The sequence below is a fragment of the Bidens hawaiensis genome, unplaced genomic scaffold (assembly GCF_021521415.1).
Source record: "Bidens hawaiensis isolate Kalapana, Puna unplaced genomic scaffold, B.hawaiensis_p1.1 tig00009693_1, whole genome shotgun sequence".
NCBI classification, from domain to species: Eukaryota; Viridiplantae; Streptophyta; class Magnoliopsida; order Asterales; family Asteraceae; genus Bidens; species Bidens hawaiensis.
The window spans coordinates 101-17589 of NW_027491727.1; the positions used below are offsets into that span (position 1 = coordinate 101).

A 17489-nucleotide genomic window follows, 5' to 3' on the forward strand; every position below is an offset into this window, starting at 1 on the left:
GGTAGTTGAGCAATGAAGTAATTGACCATCTTCCGACCGAAAACTACCTTCCATTTGTATCCACCAAACACCTTCTCTTCTCTAAATTATCGATATTTTCTACCAATTCTTTAACTTATAATCTTCAGGTATGTATGCGTTGTTTCTTCTTTGATTTTGAAGTAATAGATGAAATCAGATTGTGGGCTTTTGTAATTGTGGCTAATAAATAAGTTTGTTTGTTTGACTAGGTCAGTTGATGAGTTCTTGATAAATCTTGATTTGTAGTTGATATTAAGTTATAACCATAAATTTTCAATTTTTATTCCAATTGAAGTTTAAGTCTATGATACCCCCCAATTTTATTTACAATATTAGTTTATAAAAGTAGTTTATTTTGTAGTTGGATTTAACTGCTTGGATGCTGTTATGTTACATAATTGATTGGTTAATAGTGAATCTGCAGTTTTTGAAATGTCGAGTTTGGAGGAGCCGATCGGTTTGGACAAGTTGCCAAGCTTAAGCACCATTGATCTGTCTAGAAGGTTTTCATCTAACCGGTGCAGCACGAGTGGGGAAGAAAATGGATTGGGGTATTGCTGGATTGAAGGGAAGACGTGCGGATCGTTCAGTAGCTACAAGTGTGTTGTTATTGCTAAATTATTATTATGCTTTATGCAAATTTCTTATTAAAAGATGAAGATTTTTCATTACTTAAATAAGAATATTCATAATCATACTATTATGTATGACGGTATTAGGACTAATTCGGCTAAGCTATTGACTTTCGTCCCCAAATTTAGGGACGATTTGAAAGAATACAGGCGAGAAGCTTTCATATGGAGAAACCATAAAAGAGAGATCTCTCACAGTGATTCTGATAATCGGTATCCGTCAAAACATGCAACAAACCTTCAACACACCTCACACTGCAATGATACCGGCCCAAGGGACATAACTAATAAGGTGATTAAAATGTTCAAATTTTGAATTTTAACTGTCAAAAGATATTGTTTTTACCTAAAGGAGGGACCTTTATGTTAATTAAGATTCAGGTTCTATCTCACTAATCTTTTATTTATCTTTGAAAACAGATTTTTAAAGGAATGCCAAGTTATGTGAAGATAGTGGAAGTTGGTCCAAGAGACGGGCTACAAAATGAGAAGAATATGGTTCCTACGTCTGTGAAGATAGAGTTAATTCATAGGCTTATTTCTTCTGGATTATCTGTTGTTGAGGCCACTAGTTTTGTTTCCCCTAAATGGGTACCTCAGGTGGCTTCACTTACAAAAGTTGTATATATTTTGTGTAGAAAAATAGATGTATGACACACAGATATACACCATGGTTGTAGATGCGTGTATATATGCTAGGCAGATTATTACTATTTGTTTCTAATTACATTTATGGCATTATGAAGCTGGCCGATGCAAAGGATGTTGTTGAAGCAGTTAAAAACTTGGAAGGTGCAAGATTGCCGGTGTTGACACCAAATTTAAAAGTGTGTAATGTTCATTTAGACCAAAACAGATGTGATATTCTTCACATATGTGAATATGCAATTTTTATATTTTGTTGGTTGGTTTTGGGCAGGGTTTTCAAGCTGCTATTGCAGCTGGAGCCAAGGAAATAGCGGTTTTTGCTTCGGCTTCTGAGTCCTTTTCAAAAGCTAATATTAACTGTACTATTGAAGAAAGCCTTGTTCGTTACCTTGATATAGTTAATGCTTCAAAAAAGCTCGATATACCTGTTCGTGGGTATGCATGCACTCGGTTTCTTTTAAATCATGGAAAGTTTTGGTAAATTTTGAATTAATAGAGTTTAATTAATGATTGTTTGAATTGTTTCTTACAGGTATGTATCATGTGTGATTGGATGCCCAACTGAAGGTGCAATTAGTCCATCAAAAGTTGCATATGTGGCGAAACAACTTCATGATATGGGTTGTATGGAAATCTCCCTTGGTGATACAATAGGGATTGGCACACCGGGTAATTAACGCAGGGCGGAAGCAAATAATGATAAAACATGCAGAGAATAACTCTCAAAGCATAACTAATATAATTCTGAATGCACAAAATGATTACAAAGGTTTGGCAAATTTTTGAAATTCAAATCGAATATTAAATATTGAAATTAAGACTAAAAACAAGAACGTGAATTACACAACTCTGTGAAAACATGTGTGAGGCTAAATAAGAAAAGGTTTCAAGATTGCGAAAAAGGTTTTTATCGGTGAAATCGGAGCCCCAAATACTGGAATTTGGGGTCTGACAACTATCTCAAACCGCCCATGGTTGCTTTCCACATGGTCTGGCTTGTCGGGACTTTTCCACTGACCGGTAATGGGGCCTGAAATTCACTCGTAGCCCAAGTTATATCTTTTTTATGTTTGGGCTCTTTTTGCCATATTTTCCCCTTTAAAGTTGGTCCATTTAAGAGTCCGCTAACTCTTGAATCAACTCCTTATCAATAATTTTGAACATCTTTATTATTTATTTGCATCTATGTATGGGTTAATTCAAATTATATTTTTAGCTAAAAGGGAAACTAACTAAAAGTATAATTTCTGTAATCATATTTGAAAGGAACCATTATTCCAATGCTTGAAGCTGTCATGGAAGTTGTGCCAGTTGAAAAGCTTGCGGTTCACTTTCACGACACCTATGGTCAATCTCTTCCAAACATATTAGTTTCCCTTCAAGTAAGCTTACTACTTATTAAAAAACCGTGACTGGTTATAATCAGAATAATCAACTTTTAATCACTATTATTAATGTCAGATGGGAATAAGTGTGGTGGACTCTTCTGTAGCGGGCTTAGGTGGGTGCCCGTATGCTAAGGGGGCATCGGGAAATGTTGCCACTGAAGATGTGGTGTACATGCTTAACGGGCTCGGTATTAAAACAAATGTTGCTTTGAGAAAGCTTTTGCAAACGGGTGACTTCATTTGCAAGTATTTGGGTCGCCCATCGGGATCAAAAGTTGCTGTCGCGTGTAAGGTTTAAGAGGGCTGTGCTGTGTTAGTCCACATATGTGGTGTTTAAGTGGCAATTTATTACAAACAAGATATTATGAAATGAAACTCGTGTGTATGCCATTGCTATTGGCTTATTGTATCTATGTATTTGGTTCTACCAAACAAATAATGTTATTTCATGTTTCTTAATCCATTTTTATAACCTGAGAGTAGGTTTAATTTGTGCAAGTAATCAAATAAGACGCTTAATCTGGTGTGCTAGTTAGTATTCGTATGTAGCAAGTCAATATTTTGGTCAAACTTTGACTTTCAAACGGCCCAAGTTTATTGTTCTTTAAAAGACAACGAGATTTTAAGGAAAGTAACCAAAGTAGCCCAATTAACCAACCAAAATATGATAACGTCCATCGACTTTTCTCAAAGGGACCTAATGAAAAAGCCCCATGTGTCATCAAGTGCGCTAGGTACAAACCGTGCAACCCTTTGCACCTATGCGTCATTTCCACAAAACTTGTGTTTTGGTTAGTTGGATCATTTGAGGAAAAAAATGTTAATTCGATCAAGTTAACAGAAAGCAAACACGATATTAATTGCATGAACCTTATGCGGTTCTTTTTGATTAATAGTAAACAAATCTTATACAATACAATACTTAATGAAAACAAATAAAGCGAAGCCTTATTTATAGGCAGTTAGAAATTTAAGCATAGACAACTACAATTAGGAAACAATAACCTATTCTAATATCAAATAAACAATCTGATAAATAAGTAAACTTCGGCACCAAGAATCATCTTTGATTCCTGAATTTTAGATCCCTACAATTACCGTAGCGTGAGATCTTCTGTTCTAAGCATATACTTTTTGCATTAACCATTCACGTCTTTAAAGTTGTTATTGCACCAAGTTCAAAAAAGAAAAAAAAAGAAAAGAAAAACAAATGACTTTTTTTTTATTGATAGTAAAAGTGCAAGCAGAATATTGGCAATCAAAAATCAAAATAAAATACTAACTCTATTAAACAGGAAAGTGTCATTATGGTAAAAATGTGAGTTAAACTGTGGAAAGATTGATTTCAGATGATGCCAATTGAAGGAGCTCAAATGAAGCTTCTGATTATACAATTTTGACCCTTAAAATGGTTTCTTAAGGCCAAAGTTGACTAGCCATATATGTTTTACTTAAACCACCACACTCAATAATTATGACCCGTTATAACCAAGTATGATCCATTAATATGCTATAACAAAATATGACCCGTTAAGACATACTAATTAAGACACATAATTACTACCATGCATAAAACAATACAAGGCACTACACCAATATGTATTCTATTTACTCGCCAACCACTATATGAAAATATACCTAAGTATAAGCCATTATACTCAAATATGGTCCATTAACACCCGTCACAACCAAACATAACCCATTAATGCATAGTGTGTCACATTACAACCATATATAACACAATCTTAGACACTACATCTAAGTATATCCCACTTATGCATGTCATGACCCATTATAAACATGTATAAGCACTCAATATTAGCTGGTACACCCATACGTGTCCGGGACACCGTTGCGACCCGTTATATTGCAAGAATATGAATGGTTAACGAGAATAATTATACCTCGGGTCTTGTCTTCAAACCACATACAAGTCATTGAGATTAATATTGCCTAACCCATACAAATTTCCCTTATTGTTATTTCCAACTGCTCTTGACCACAAGTCTGGGTTAAAACGCTCAAGAAATTACTTAACCATATATATGGTTTGAATGTTAACTAATACACGATGATAAATACAATTTGTCTAAGTTTACACATGAAAACGCTCAAGAAATTACTATACTTATTATTTTTAAAATACCCACGATCCTACATTTAAATTTAATTATTTGCCATCGGTTTGCAACGACAATCAAATTCTAACTTGATTTTTTTCTTCATTTTTGTTGAGGTCACAATATCTTTGGCTTATATGACGAACTTTAACTATTTTTTTTCATTGTATATGATCGTTTAGCCACCAACTGGCATTTAAGTTCTAAATACAGCAGTTTTTAACATATTCTCCCTGCCAAAATTTGCACCCAGTTTTCATTAATTTGCAGCTTTTGCGACTGTTGTACAACCGAATTGGTGATGGTTACTAATGTTTTGACAAACACGATTAAGGCTGTAAATTAATCAGTCACAAATTCAGTCTCAAATGATCATTTGTGTGATAATAGTAAGTTTCCAATTGTGTAGTAAGTTTCTTAAGTTTTGAGTTAATAACTTGCTATTTGCTTTCACGTGGTTAGCTATTTATCAAACCCTGATCAAGTTGGTTGTAATAACACCTCATTATTATAAGTACTCTCCAGTGGGGCAATTAACCTTATGTAACACATGACTATTGACTAGTTCACTACTAGGACAAGGCTAGTGGTGTAACATTATAAGTTCAATACAATACAAACGACTGATCGATTTCATGGGACAACACGAGTCTTTAACTGTGAGACAACAACATAGTTGACGACAACGACACATACATGAACTTAGGATCAGATTAACATGGAACTAACTATTCCCGAGTGAACCAACAGCATTAAGAACATCAAACGCAGTTCCAGCTGCCCCAGTACCAGAACCTTTTCTATACTCATCAGAGTGTTCAAAAGCATCCACAAGAGCAAAAAGTGCAACCACACCTGCATGGTCCATGTTAGGTTGAATTGTCACTGTGAACTTGTCCTTAACGTACTTAACATTTTGCGGTTTATGCATCTACAAGATCAATAAAAAGTCATATTAATTAGCGAAATCTATACGCCAAAACTACTATCAAACAACGTTAAAAGTATGAAAACTACCTGGGCTATCGCGGTTGATGAATTTCCCATATAAATAGTGATGTTTCCCTTGGCCCAGTCCCCTTTGATCCTCATATCACATGAACCATTGCTTCTCGTTTTGTTTGCCAACGTCATGTTAAGATTGAGCTTATAATTGAACAACACATGGTCGGTTTTTGTGCTAAATAGCATGTCCGATTCATTTTTACTTTGACCCTTAAATACATTCCATGTACTATGCGCACTCAAAGTCTGGAAATTTATACTATGTAAAATTAGCAGCAAGACTAAAAAACAAACCATAGAAAATACAACTAGGATTTAAGAAGTGGAAATTTAAAGTTACTTTTTGCCGGAGCATCGCAATGGGGTTGTCGTTAGCGTCGAGTAGCAGGAGCTGACAATGGAATGTTGTGTCATGTGGTTTAACTTGTAGCAAGATTGTATGATTAGTTTCAGTGATCACAAAGTTTCTGCCAGGATACTTATTGATTATAATTTCAAGTGGTTGTTTTGGCACAATGAACTCAGGACCAACCAAAGAAAATGGAGGAAATGCGGCCATCATCACAAACTAGCTATAGCACGCACCAAGAATATTATTAATGTAGTTTTATGTGATTGTTGGATCGAGCATGAGGTGTGGGAAGGCTTTTAACATGATAACTTCGTTGACGAATTAGTTGACTTGGACCAAGCAACTCAGGTGCGAAGAAATTACGTCCACATGTACGTACGTCAATTGCTATCTTCAACTTGATACTTAGATATATATTGAGCAATATTTATGATATATGTAGTTGGTTGGCGCTCTACTTGCATGTGATGCATTTGTCATCAAGTGAAATATAAATTCTTATAAACAGTTGTAATGGATTTAAGCCGCCGGACCTAGGAATTAAGAACAGTCGACCTTTGGTACATCTAGCCTAGCAAGCCAAGCCGTGACGGACCCAGGATTTTTGGTCAATGGGGTTCCATTATTTTTGGTGTTTAAAATTTTCGGGTCAGTTGCTGTTCGGGTCGGGTCGAGGTGAGAAACATAATAAAAAACAAAGTCATAATAAAACACACAAAATATGATGTCATTTGAAACGAGAAAAAAGAATATATCATAAATTCTTAAATGTGTTTGTTGCAAAGTCTGAGCTCACAGTGAGTGAGTTTAAACATTTTAAACACAAAACCATTAAGAAAAAATAAAAAGAAAAACAGCAATTAATATTTAGTAAGATTTAAAAAAAAGGAAATCGGATGTTTGTAAGGATTGAACTCACAACCTTTCAATGGTAAAATATGGGAGTTTCCACCAGGTTACATAAATATTATTGGTATTAGTTCCAAGTATTAATTCTTATGGAGTCCTTAACAAAATTAATTACCACTTCTAAAAAATTTTAAAAAACATTGGTGTTCCGGAACTCCAATCCTTACCATGTGGGTCCGCCCCTACTAGCAAGTAGGAAGATTCATTTTGGAATTAATCCAACACCTAATCGGTTTTTGGGTTTTAGTTGCATGGCATGCAGTGGCGGAGCCAGCAATTTCTTCTTATAGGTTCGGGTTTTCGGTACTTGATTTTTTCCGGCATCAAGTTTTCGAGCCTAAATGGGTCGGGTCAGATCGGTCAGTCGGCCAAACAAATAAAATGCATTCAACACATAATTCTATTCAAACATAATTGTAAACAATAAACATAAATATAATTGTAATTATAAATTATATATAACATATAAAATCAAACAAAAAGTAAAAACTAATCTTGTATTTTCTTACTCACTATTTAAAAATCAAAATCAAAGAAAAAGTCATTGTGAGGTATGGATCGAATGATCGATTGAAACCTTAAACGCTTGAATCAATCCAAAAAAGAGTCAACTGATCGTTGTTGACCCGCTTAAAGAATCTTTTTACTAAATTGAGTTGCTAGCATCTAGACAAATAAATACGAATAAATTATAGCCCTATATAATAACATAATATGAATATTTATTTGGATTCAAGAATATAATATGGTCATATGGATATCTTTCTTTGTTTCTTTTTTACTATAAAAGTCATAAAACTAATCAAGAGTGAGGAGACGAGGAGTAAACAAAAAATAAAAATAAAATAAACACCTGGTAAATAATGAAGGGGATTAGGTGAAGCCGTGAAGAACAATGAAGTCTAAAGGAGGCAAACTGGGCAACCGACAAGGCGGTAACTGGCGGGGGATTGCCCGATTGAAGAAGGAGCCAAGAGGTGATACTCTGACCTCGATACTTGATAGATAAGAAAGAAGCTGAATTGTCGAGCGTCGCTGATTCTTCTTCTTCTTCTTTTTTTTTAATTCTATTTAGGTATTTTGTTTAATATTGTTAATCAGGTTGGGCTTATTAACCCATTTTATTAATAAATTTGGGCTTTTTTTTATGGGTTCGTATATTATTTTAAAATGATACTGGGTTCGGTCGCCAAAAAAATATGGGTTCACTCGTAAATACGTATATATAGGCTACGTATAAAACCGAAAAAATACCGGGTTCGGCCGAACCCGGTCGTATGTACGTGGCTCCACCAATGATGGCATGAGTAAATACATTTGGATTTCACTTCCGGTTTTTTCATTTTTAACATGGGAGAAAAAAAAAGTGTTACATAGTTCTAGTTGATAAACACCCAAATTTGGGAGAACCATCGTGAAAGTTATTATTATTAGAGAGAATTCCTATACAGTCTTTGTGGTTTTAGGACGGGAGCATGCTGTGGTCCTAGAAGTCAAAATGACTTGTTGCGTCCATGTGGTTCAAAAGCGCGTAAATTTGAGTCCCGCTGTTACTTAACGGTGTTAGTTTCAAAGACAAGATTGACTTTTCACCTCATACTATCTTATTGCTCATTTGTATACACATACTTTTGCTCATGTACTCAACAGTTTGTCCCTGAAATTTCTCACGTCACCAAACACCCATCATAAACCCTCGCTTTTGCTTTCTTCAAATCAAGCGAAAAAAAGGGAGACTCAATCGGAATCAACTCATCATCACCGCCACCATCATAATGCCAATTGATGCTTATGAGTTAACAATTTTGACCAGTAAAAGGATTTCTTAAGGCCATAGTTGACTATTATACAGTGAGTTATTTAATTATTTTTTTTTCTAAAAAATTATATCCATGTAAAACTAAAGTAAGAACCAACTTTTAACTTTTTTAAAAGTTTTATGCACTGGAAACACTTCAAAAATGAAGCCCAAATCAAGCTACTATCACTAGTACACAAATGGGCATTTGTGCCTACACATAGGTCGTAAAATATCAGCGGCGGTACCGTTTTTGAGGTCCGTGGATAATTTTTGAGGTGGTTTTTAGCGACGAAGACTGGTATCGGTTTTTTCAACTGGTTTGCGACTAATATTTAATTAACAAAATTATAGAAACATCCTTTACCTTTGTCGCAACTTGCAGATTTCATCCTGAATGTTTAAGAATAACCGTGGTCATCCTTTGTTTCACTTCCATCTTTTTCGATAACTTTGTTACTTTTTTAAATTGAGTCATTGCATGTGACTAACATGTGATAGTAAACCAGTCTTTTTGCCCCATTCCCAATAATAAATCTCTACATGGAAGAGCTATTTTCCACTTCCAACCCGATAAGAATTTCATCAGTGATATGCATCGACTTTTGAATCATTTTGTTAAAACTAAGTAAAGAAAAAGCACGCATAAACAAATATTTAGTTAATAGGCCCATAGGCTACGTATAGATGACAATTAGGTGTTGACATTGAACACTTAGGCGCGTGAATAAAATTTCCCTTAGTAAATAAATTTGTTTGGAATATAAAGAAATTTTAATGTATGAATAAATTGTATTAGTATTTAGAATAAAGTTTCGTGTATATGTTATATGTTTTTCGTGTGTAAGTTATATGTTTTCGTGTGTACTTTATTGATGCTGAATTTTGTGTGTAGGTTATATGTTTTTCGTGTGTAGATATATGTTTTTCTTATCTTAGAACAAATGTAGGTTATATGTGTCTGTGTAGGTTGTATATTTTTTTTGTTGATATTTAATGCCAACACGTATAAGATAGTTTTTAATTATTCATCACAATGTAACTACGTGTTGATGGATACAAATATATTGAGTTGGAAGAAATTAGTTTTGGATAGAAAGAAATTTTAATGTATGAATAAATTGTACTTGTGTAGGATAAAAATTCAAGAGAGAAAAAATAAGTTATAAAAATAAATGAATTATTAATATTTTCCAATTATAATAATTTGATTAGTTATATTAATTAAATAGATAACTATTATGGTTTATTAGTTATATTAATTGAAAATATATAATGCATTTATACTTTCTTCATTTATCTTTAAGAATTTAAAACCTAAAATAAAATTAGTGCCTCATATTCATTTCTCGTATTTCTCACAGTAATATAATTTCTCTTCTGAACCATCCCCTATATATATAAGGGATGGTTCAGTGGAGAATTTTTCAGTACGACAAGTGTGAGAAATAGATCTGGACCATTCGATATATTAATTAATGGTTTATAATAAAAGTGACAAACTTGTAATAAATATGAAAGATAAGTACATAATTTTTAATAAAAAGGATAATTTGGTGAATTATGTGTATACACTTAATGTCAATGTATATAATTAGCGACCCCCCTTCCATTTTTACTCCCAATTAATTTTCTCTTAATATTTTCTTTGCTAAAAACTTTCATTGTTTTTTTAATTGAAACTCGAAAGCCAGCTTCTTATTCTAGAATCTAGATAGTTACATTAATATATTTTTCATAATTTTGTTTCTCAGTGTTAATTTTCTGAACTTTTCAGTTTACATTCATATTTGTTTTGATTTTATTTTTATTTTGTTTGTTGATTAGTTCTATTCCATGCTAATTTTGTTTTTTTTATATTTCATAAATAAAAATATTTGATTTGTTCATATGTTGGTTTAAAACATACACATGGTACTTGAAAACATACACATGCTAGCATTGTGTGATAAGAGAGAACACTTAAATAACTAAAAAAAATACATGTGTAGGAGGTTTTTTTCAGTGTAAGTGTTATATAATAGATGTAAAACGTTATATTAGATGTAAAGTATTAGGCATGCATATGAATGAATTATACCGTGTAGGAGTAACTTTACTGTGTAGGGGTTGTTCGATAAATATGAAGGAAAGTTATGTAGGGTATATATGAATTTGTGTGTGTGTGTGTGTATATATATATATATATATGATTAGAGGATGTGCATGGGTTATTCATATTGTGTTGGATATGTTTAAATAAAGTTGTTGCGTATATATTATTGTGGTATTGGAAAATATGTGTAGGGATTTTGTTTTCTGTGTATGTTAGGTTATTGCTGTTGTGATATGTATGGGTCATTAGTTTATGTATATGTTTATACATTGTAAATGTGTATGGTATATACATATAACTTGTGTAGGTGTTATATGTTTTGTATAGGTATTTTTTTAGAGCATGTGTATGGGTTATTGTTGTAGTGTAGGCGCACTGATATAGTGTAGAAGTTTGTGTGGATTATAAGATCTTATTTGTATTTTTTTAGGATGCGTATGAGTTCTTGTTATTGTCTAGGATTGGTGTGCATTGGCCGATAAAAATATTTATTTAAGTTATGTAGGGGAATTATGATATGAAGGATTTAATGTGTTCTGTAGTTTGCATGTTTTTATTTGTTTGTTGTGTAGGATGTCAAATTGTCTCTTTATATGCATATAATACATGTATATATATGAAGATAATTATGTGCGGTATGTGATGATTCTTATGTAGGGTAACTTTATTGTGTAGGATATAACGTATATTTGTTGTGTAGGATTATCCATCGTTGTGAATGTAATTAACGTACTTTCTTGTGTATGAGTAAAGGTTACTATGTAAAAGACTAAAAGGTCATTTTCAATGGTGTATTTTTTTGGAGTAAATTGTTAATAATTTAAGGAAAAAATTACGAGTTTTATGTAACTTGTTTTATGTGGGTTTTTTATTTATATTTTGATAAGAAATATTAGCTACGTTCAAAATCTATTCGACTTGCCTACACTTTTTACGTTGTTTGCTACTATTTAAAGCTACATTTTTATTTGTATATAACAAAAATAATTGGTTGTCTGTAATTTTTGGATGCATAATTTAACTTTTATGTAAGTAGCTGTCTTTTTTCTCTTTTTTTATGAAGACAATTTTTGATGAAACATATATATATATTCAGGTTATGTGATAGAAATTAGAAAGATAAATCCAAAACGAAGATATTTCAAAATTTGATAATCTATCCGATGAAAAAGAATTTTGAATAAGAAGATCAATTGAAAAACAATAAAAAAAACCTGATTTATGGCATTCAATTAGTTAGTATAACTTTCCAAATATAAAACTAAAGTACTTAACTAATATGCCCTCCTTATTAAATTAATTATACCTTATTAAATTAATTATAAAACTACAACAAAAGTTGTGATTGGTTGCGTTGATTTCTCACACTTCTCGAATTAAAAACATTTCTTGCACGAACTTAAGCCTATATATATATATATATAATGGGATAATCAGGATTAGATCATATCAATATATATAGTAGTGTTTGTTGGATCAGATCACACTTTATATCAAGAAGAAAGAACAATATTATAGAAGTAAAGAACAAAAGAATTGCTGGAAAGCTTAATACTCTATTGATAACTAGGAGGGCTTTAAATAGCCAAAGAATTACAACATTAACATGCTTAAAAAGCTCAACAAACATAACAACTAAGAAAAGAGAGATACTATAAATTGAATCAACCCTAAAGAACCGGACAATAGGATGACCAGGCTCTTCTTTATTCAAAAACATAAATAAAACCCATGTGCACTTATGAATTTTGAATTATATTCCAATTGGGTTTATATCAGCACAACACAGAAGGAAAACGGCAATAAGTTGTGTCCATTTTGCACCCAAATTTCAATGGTTGCAACTTTGCGACTGTGCTACAACTGGATTGGATTGTTGTTAATGTTTCCACTTTGCAATTACGGTTGTAAATCAGTCACAAATTCAGTCCAAAATGCTCAGTTGTGATAGTAGCAAGTTTCCAGTTGTGTAGTAATTATAGCAAGTAAGTTTTTTAACCTTTTACCGATCATTTCATGGAATCAACAACATGAATCTTTAGCTGTGAGACAACAAAATACAGTTAACAAAAACACATGCACGAACTTATGATTGAAAACTAAAATGGAACTAATTATGCATTCCCGAGTGAACCAATGGCATTAAGAACATTAGCCGTAGCTCCAGCTGCTGCCAAAGCGGAATCATTTTTAGCCTCATCAGAATGTTCCATAGCATCAACAATCGCAAAAAGTGCAACCACACATGCATAGTCCATGTTTGGTTGAATTGTCACTGTGAACTTATCCTTAACGGACTTAACATTTTGCGGTTTATGCATCTACAAGATAAATAAATGGTCACATTAATTAGCGAAATCTATACATACATGTTGCCATAATTATTATCAAACAACGTTAAAAGTACGAAAACTACCTGGGCTATTGCGGTTGAAGAATCTCCCATATAAATAGTGATGCTTCCTTTGGCCCAGTTCCCTTTGATCCTCATATCACATGAACCATTGCTTCTCGTGTTGTTTGCCAATGCCACGCTAACATTGAGCTTAAACTGTATCAGGTGTTCAGATTTTGTGCTAAAAATCATGTCCGAATCCTTTTTACTTTCACCCTTAAATACTTTCCATGTATTATGCAAACTCAATTTCTGGAAATTAATACTATATGTAATTAGCAGCAAGACTAAAAAACAAGCCACAGAACATACAACTAGGATTCAAGAGGTAGAATCATATAGTTACCTTTTCCCGGAGCATCGCAATGGGGTTGTCGTCAGCGTCAAGTAGCTCGAGCTGATGATGGAATGTTGTGTCATGCGGTTTTACTTTCAGCAAAATTGTATGATTAGTGTCAGTGATCACAAGGTTTCTGCCAGGATACTTAAGGACTATAATTTCAAGTGGTTGTTTTGGTACAATGAACTCAGGACCAACCACATAAAATGGGGGTAATGCAGCCATCATCACAAACTAATTAACACCAAGAATGAATATTAATGTAGTTCTATGGGAGTGATCGAGCATGAGGTGTGGAAGGCTTTTAACATGATAACTACATTGACGAATAAGTTGACTTGGACTAAGAGTAGACTAAGCGTCTCAAGTGCGAAGAAATTGCATCCACATAACGTACGCCAATTGTTATCTTCAACTTGATAATATATATATATATATATATATATAGAGTAAGGTTAAAATGAAAACTCATTTAAGTTGTGAAAACCCGTGAAAACCCTATGTAACATCATTTTTTCTTTTTTTTTTGTTACACGTAATATATGTTGTAACATTTAATACAAAACATTGAAACATAAAAAAAATGTTTTGCTATTTTTTAACATTTTTTTTACTAATTTTTATATATGTTTTCAGGAGAGAGAAAAAGTTATATTTATATTTACATTTTTTATTCACTTTAATTGTGAACCACAAGATTTAAACATTAATTAAAAACATGTGGTTGAGAATGAGTTTCTAGAGTTTTCACAACTCAAGTGGGTTTATATATATATATATATATATATATATATATATATATATATATATATAGTGGCTAAGTATCAATTAAGTTGTGAAAACTCTATAAACTCATTCTCAACCACATGTTTTTAATTAATGTTTAAATCTTGTGGTCTACAATTAAAGTTAATAAAAAATTATAAATATAAATACAACTTTTTCTCTTTCCTGAAAACATATATAAAAATTAGTAAAAAAATGTTAAAAAATAGCAAAACATTTTTTTTTGATGTTTTGATATTTTGTATTAAATGTTACAACATATATTACATGTAACAAAAAAAAAACGATGTTACATAGGGTTTTCCCGGGTTTTCACAACTCAAGTGGGTTTTCATTTTAACATTACCCTATATATATATACATATATATATGGGAGGGATTTTTTGATAACCATGTTGAGTTTTAAGAACTTAAGAACTCAATCTTAGGCCACACATTTAATTAAATGAAATGGAATATGTGGTTGAGATTAAATGAGGCAAAACAGTCAAAGTAGGAGAGAGAATAAATATGTAACTGATTACACTAACTTTTACGTCCGTTACACATGTGTAAAAAGTCGACTCGGTGCGTAAAAAATTCTGTAATTTTTTTACGTGTATATAACCTACAGTAGAAACTCTATAGAATAATACACTTTGGACCACCAAAATTTATTAATTAAAAGAGTTATTAATTAATCGATAAATTAATAATTATTAATTTATATATTAATTAATATTTTATTAATTTATAGTAGAATACTTAGTTTACAAACACCTTTCAAGCTTCCACTTAATTATTGTATACAATGCATGTATATCAAATGAACGGCCCAATTTGAAAGAAACCTTCAATCTCCCACCTTATTATGCTTCTTGTGTTCAATGTATCACCTTATGGACATTAAAAATATTTTCTATATAAATACAAGATCAAAATAGGTTAACACAAACAAATCATACACACAACATGGCTTCCCATCTTAAAGGTGTTAAAAAAACAACAATGACAGACGAGATTCGAAGAGCATTATGCAAGCACAACAAGAATAATCCAAGTCTCACTCAAAAGCAATTGCAAGAATGACAGACGACATTGAACAATTTCTTGTTGAGCTATGAGAAAACAACACCAGAAGTTCTTACCATACTAAGGAAAATTAGAGACGAGATTCAAGGGGAAATTGATTTCAACAAAAAACAAAAGACAATTGAGTCATTTTTCAAAAAATCTTCATAAATCATTCATGTAATATGCTATATATAAGGAATTATGAATTTATATTTTATATGGGGTCTAAAGAAATTATCAAAAATGTATTATCTTATAATTTTAGCGAATTAATAATTTAGCACCCTATCCCTGAGTCGGGACCGGCAAAAAATATTATCTTAGAGAGTTTATTAAATAATCGAGTATTAATTTATCGAGTTTCTACTGTACATATATTACGCATGTGTATAAAAACAATTCAAAAAAAATCGTTACACTGAGTTCTTTCGAGTTCTTAAAAATCAAAGGGGTTCTCATTTGAAATCTCCCCTAAAAAGTTAGTGTAATCAGTTACATATTTATTCTCTTTCATGCTTTGACTTTTTTGCCAGATTTAATCTCAACCACATATTCCATTTCATTTAATTAGGCCTAGAATGGAAGTTCTTAAATTCTTACAACTCAACATGGTTCTCAAAATATCCTTCTTTCTCTCTCTATATATATATATAGGATCAGGATCATGTGAGAACTTTTTGAGAATTGAGAACTATGAAAACCATTTTGGACCACAAAAAAAAACCAAAAATAAAAAATCATAAAACAAAAAAAAAACGCAAAAATAAAAAAAGTAAAAAAACCAAAGTTCTTATTTATCATCCCGATTTCTAAAAAAAACGTAAAAAAAAAAATTCTCGGTTTAGCTAAATTATACATATACATATATGTATAATATGTACATATATGTACACACATGTTTTTTCCTATACACATATGTATAATTTAAGGTAAATGATAATGTACATATGTGTACATTACATAACTAGAGATTAAATGAAAGTATACATTTGTATATAGGTATAATACGAATTAAAAAGAAAAAAAAAATCGTTTTTTTATTATACATATATGTATAATATGTACACACATGTTTTTTCCTATACACATATGTATAATTTAAGGTAAATGATAATGTACATATGTGTATATTACGTAACTAGAGATTAATTGAAAGTATATATATGTGTATAGGTATATAAAAAGAAAAAAAAAATCGTTTTTTTATGAAACCGGAATGAAATATAAGAATTTTGGTTTTTTTTTACTTTTTTAAAATTTTCGGTTTTGTTTGTTTTATAATTTTTTTAATATTTTTTAGAGGGTTTTTTTAGTGGTCCAAAATGGTTCTAAAAGTTCTCAATTTGCCAATGGTTCTCTTAGGATCCTTACCCTATATATATATAGGATCAGGATCATGTGAGAACTTTTTGGGAATTGAGAACTATGAAAACCATTTTGGACCACAAAAAAACCCAAAAATAAAAAAAAATCATAAAACAAAAAAAACACAAAAATAAAAAAGTAAAAAAATCAAAGTTCTTATTTATCATCCCGGTTTCTAAAAAAAATAAATAAATAAATTATCGGTTTAGCTAAATTATACATATACATATATGTATAATATGTACATATATGTACACACATGTTTTTTCCTATACACATATGTATAATTTAAGGTAAATGATAATGTACATATGTGTACATTACATAACTAGAGATTAAATGAAAGTATACATATGTGTATAGGTATAATACGAATTAAAAAGAAAAAAATCGGTTTTTTTATTATACATATATGTATAATATGTACACACATGTTTTTTCCTATACACATATGTATAATTTAAGGTAAATGATAATGTACATATATGTATATTACGTAACTAGAGATTAAATGAAAGTATACATATGTGTATAGGTATAATACGAATTAAAAAGAAAAAAAAATTTCGGTTTTTTTTTTCT

General features: G+C 31.4%; 3 protein-coding genes across 3 annotated transcripts; 1 reads left to right on the plus strand and 2 right to left on the minus strand.

The window, feature by feature from the left end:
* The first annotated feature begins 417 nt into the window (after positions 1-417).
* LOC143533436 (hydroxymethylglutaryl-CoA lyase, mitochondrial-like) lies at positions 418-3072 on the plus strand. Its single transcript, XM_077028227.1, has 8 exons — positions 418-620; positions 783-945; positions 1074-1253; positions 1400-1480; positions 1573-1736; positions 1834-1970; positions 2568-2683; positions 2763-3072. The coding sequence occupies exons 1-8, from the start codon at positions 454-456 to the stop codon at positions 2985-2987; spliced, it is 1233 nt and encodes a 410-aa protein (XP_076884342.1). The 5' UTR covers positions 418-453; the 3' UTR covers positions 2988-3072.
* A 2461-nt stretch (positions 3073-5533) lies between these two features.
* LOC143533473 (protein LURP-one-related 10-like) lies at positions 5534-6381 on the minus strand. Its single transcript, XM_077028247.1, has 3 exons — positions 6155-6381; positions 5827-6060; positions 5534-5740 (listed from the first exon to the last, which is right to left on the minus strand). The coding sequence occupies exons 1-3, from the start codon at positions 6374-6376 to the stop codon at positions 5534-5536; spliced, it is 663 nt and encodes a 220-aa protein (XP_076884362.1). The 5' UTR covers positions 6377-6381.
* A 6611-nt stretch (positions 6382-12992) lies between these two features.
* LOC143533437 (protein LURP-one-related 10-like) lies at positions 12993-13940 on the minus strand. The gene is made up of 3 exons (XM_077028228.1): positions 13710-13940; positions 13385-13615; positions 12993-13289 (listed from the first exon to the last, which is right to left on the minus strand). The coding sequence occupies exons 1-3, from the start codon at positions 13929-13931 to the stop codon at positions 13083-13085; spliced, it is 660 nt and encodes a 219-aa protein (XP_076884343.1). The 5' UTR covers positions 13932-13940; the 3' UTR covers positions 12993-13082.
* Positions 13941-17489: the final 3549 nt, after the last annotated feature.

Bases quoted from the DNA above. Each gene is read 5' to 3' on its own strand.
- LOC143533436 (XM_077028227.1), top strand. From the start codon at position 454: ATGTCGAGTTTGGAGGAGCCGATCGGTTTGGACAAGTTGCCAAGCTTA. The intron at 1,971-2,567 runs GTAATTAACGCA...CATATTTGAAAG, and splicing joins AATAGGGATTGGCACACCGG to GAACCATTATTCCAATGCTT. The intron at 2,684-2,762 runs GTAAGCTTACTA...TATTAATGTCAG, and splicing joins ACATATTAGTTTCCCTTCAA to ATGGGAATAAGTGTGGTGGA.
- LOC143533437 (XM_077028228.1), bottom strand. From the start codon at position 13,931: ATGATGGCTGCATTACCCCCATTTTATGTGGTTGGTCCTGAGTTCATT. The intron at 13,616-13,709 runs GTAACTATATGA...ATTAATTTCCAG, and splicing joins TTGCGATGCTCCGGGAAAAG to AAATTGAGTTTGCATAATAC. The intron at 13,290-13,384 runs GTAGTTTTCGTA...TTTATCTTGTAG, and splicing joins CTTCAACCGCAATAGCCCAG to ATGCATAAACCGCAAAATGT.
- LOC143533473 (XM_077028247.1), bottom strand. From the start codon at position 6,376: ATGATGGCCGCATTTCCTCCATTTTCTTTGGTTGGTCCTGAGTTCATT. The intron at 6,061-6,154 runs GTAACTTTAAAT...ATAAATTTCCAG, and splicing joins TTGCGATGCTCCGGCAAAAA to ACTTTGAGTGCGCATAGTAC. The intron at 5,741-5,826 runs GTAGTTTTCATA...TTGATCTTGTAG, and splicing joins CATCAACCGCGATAGCCCAG to ATGCATAAACCGCAAAATGT.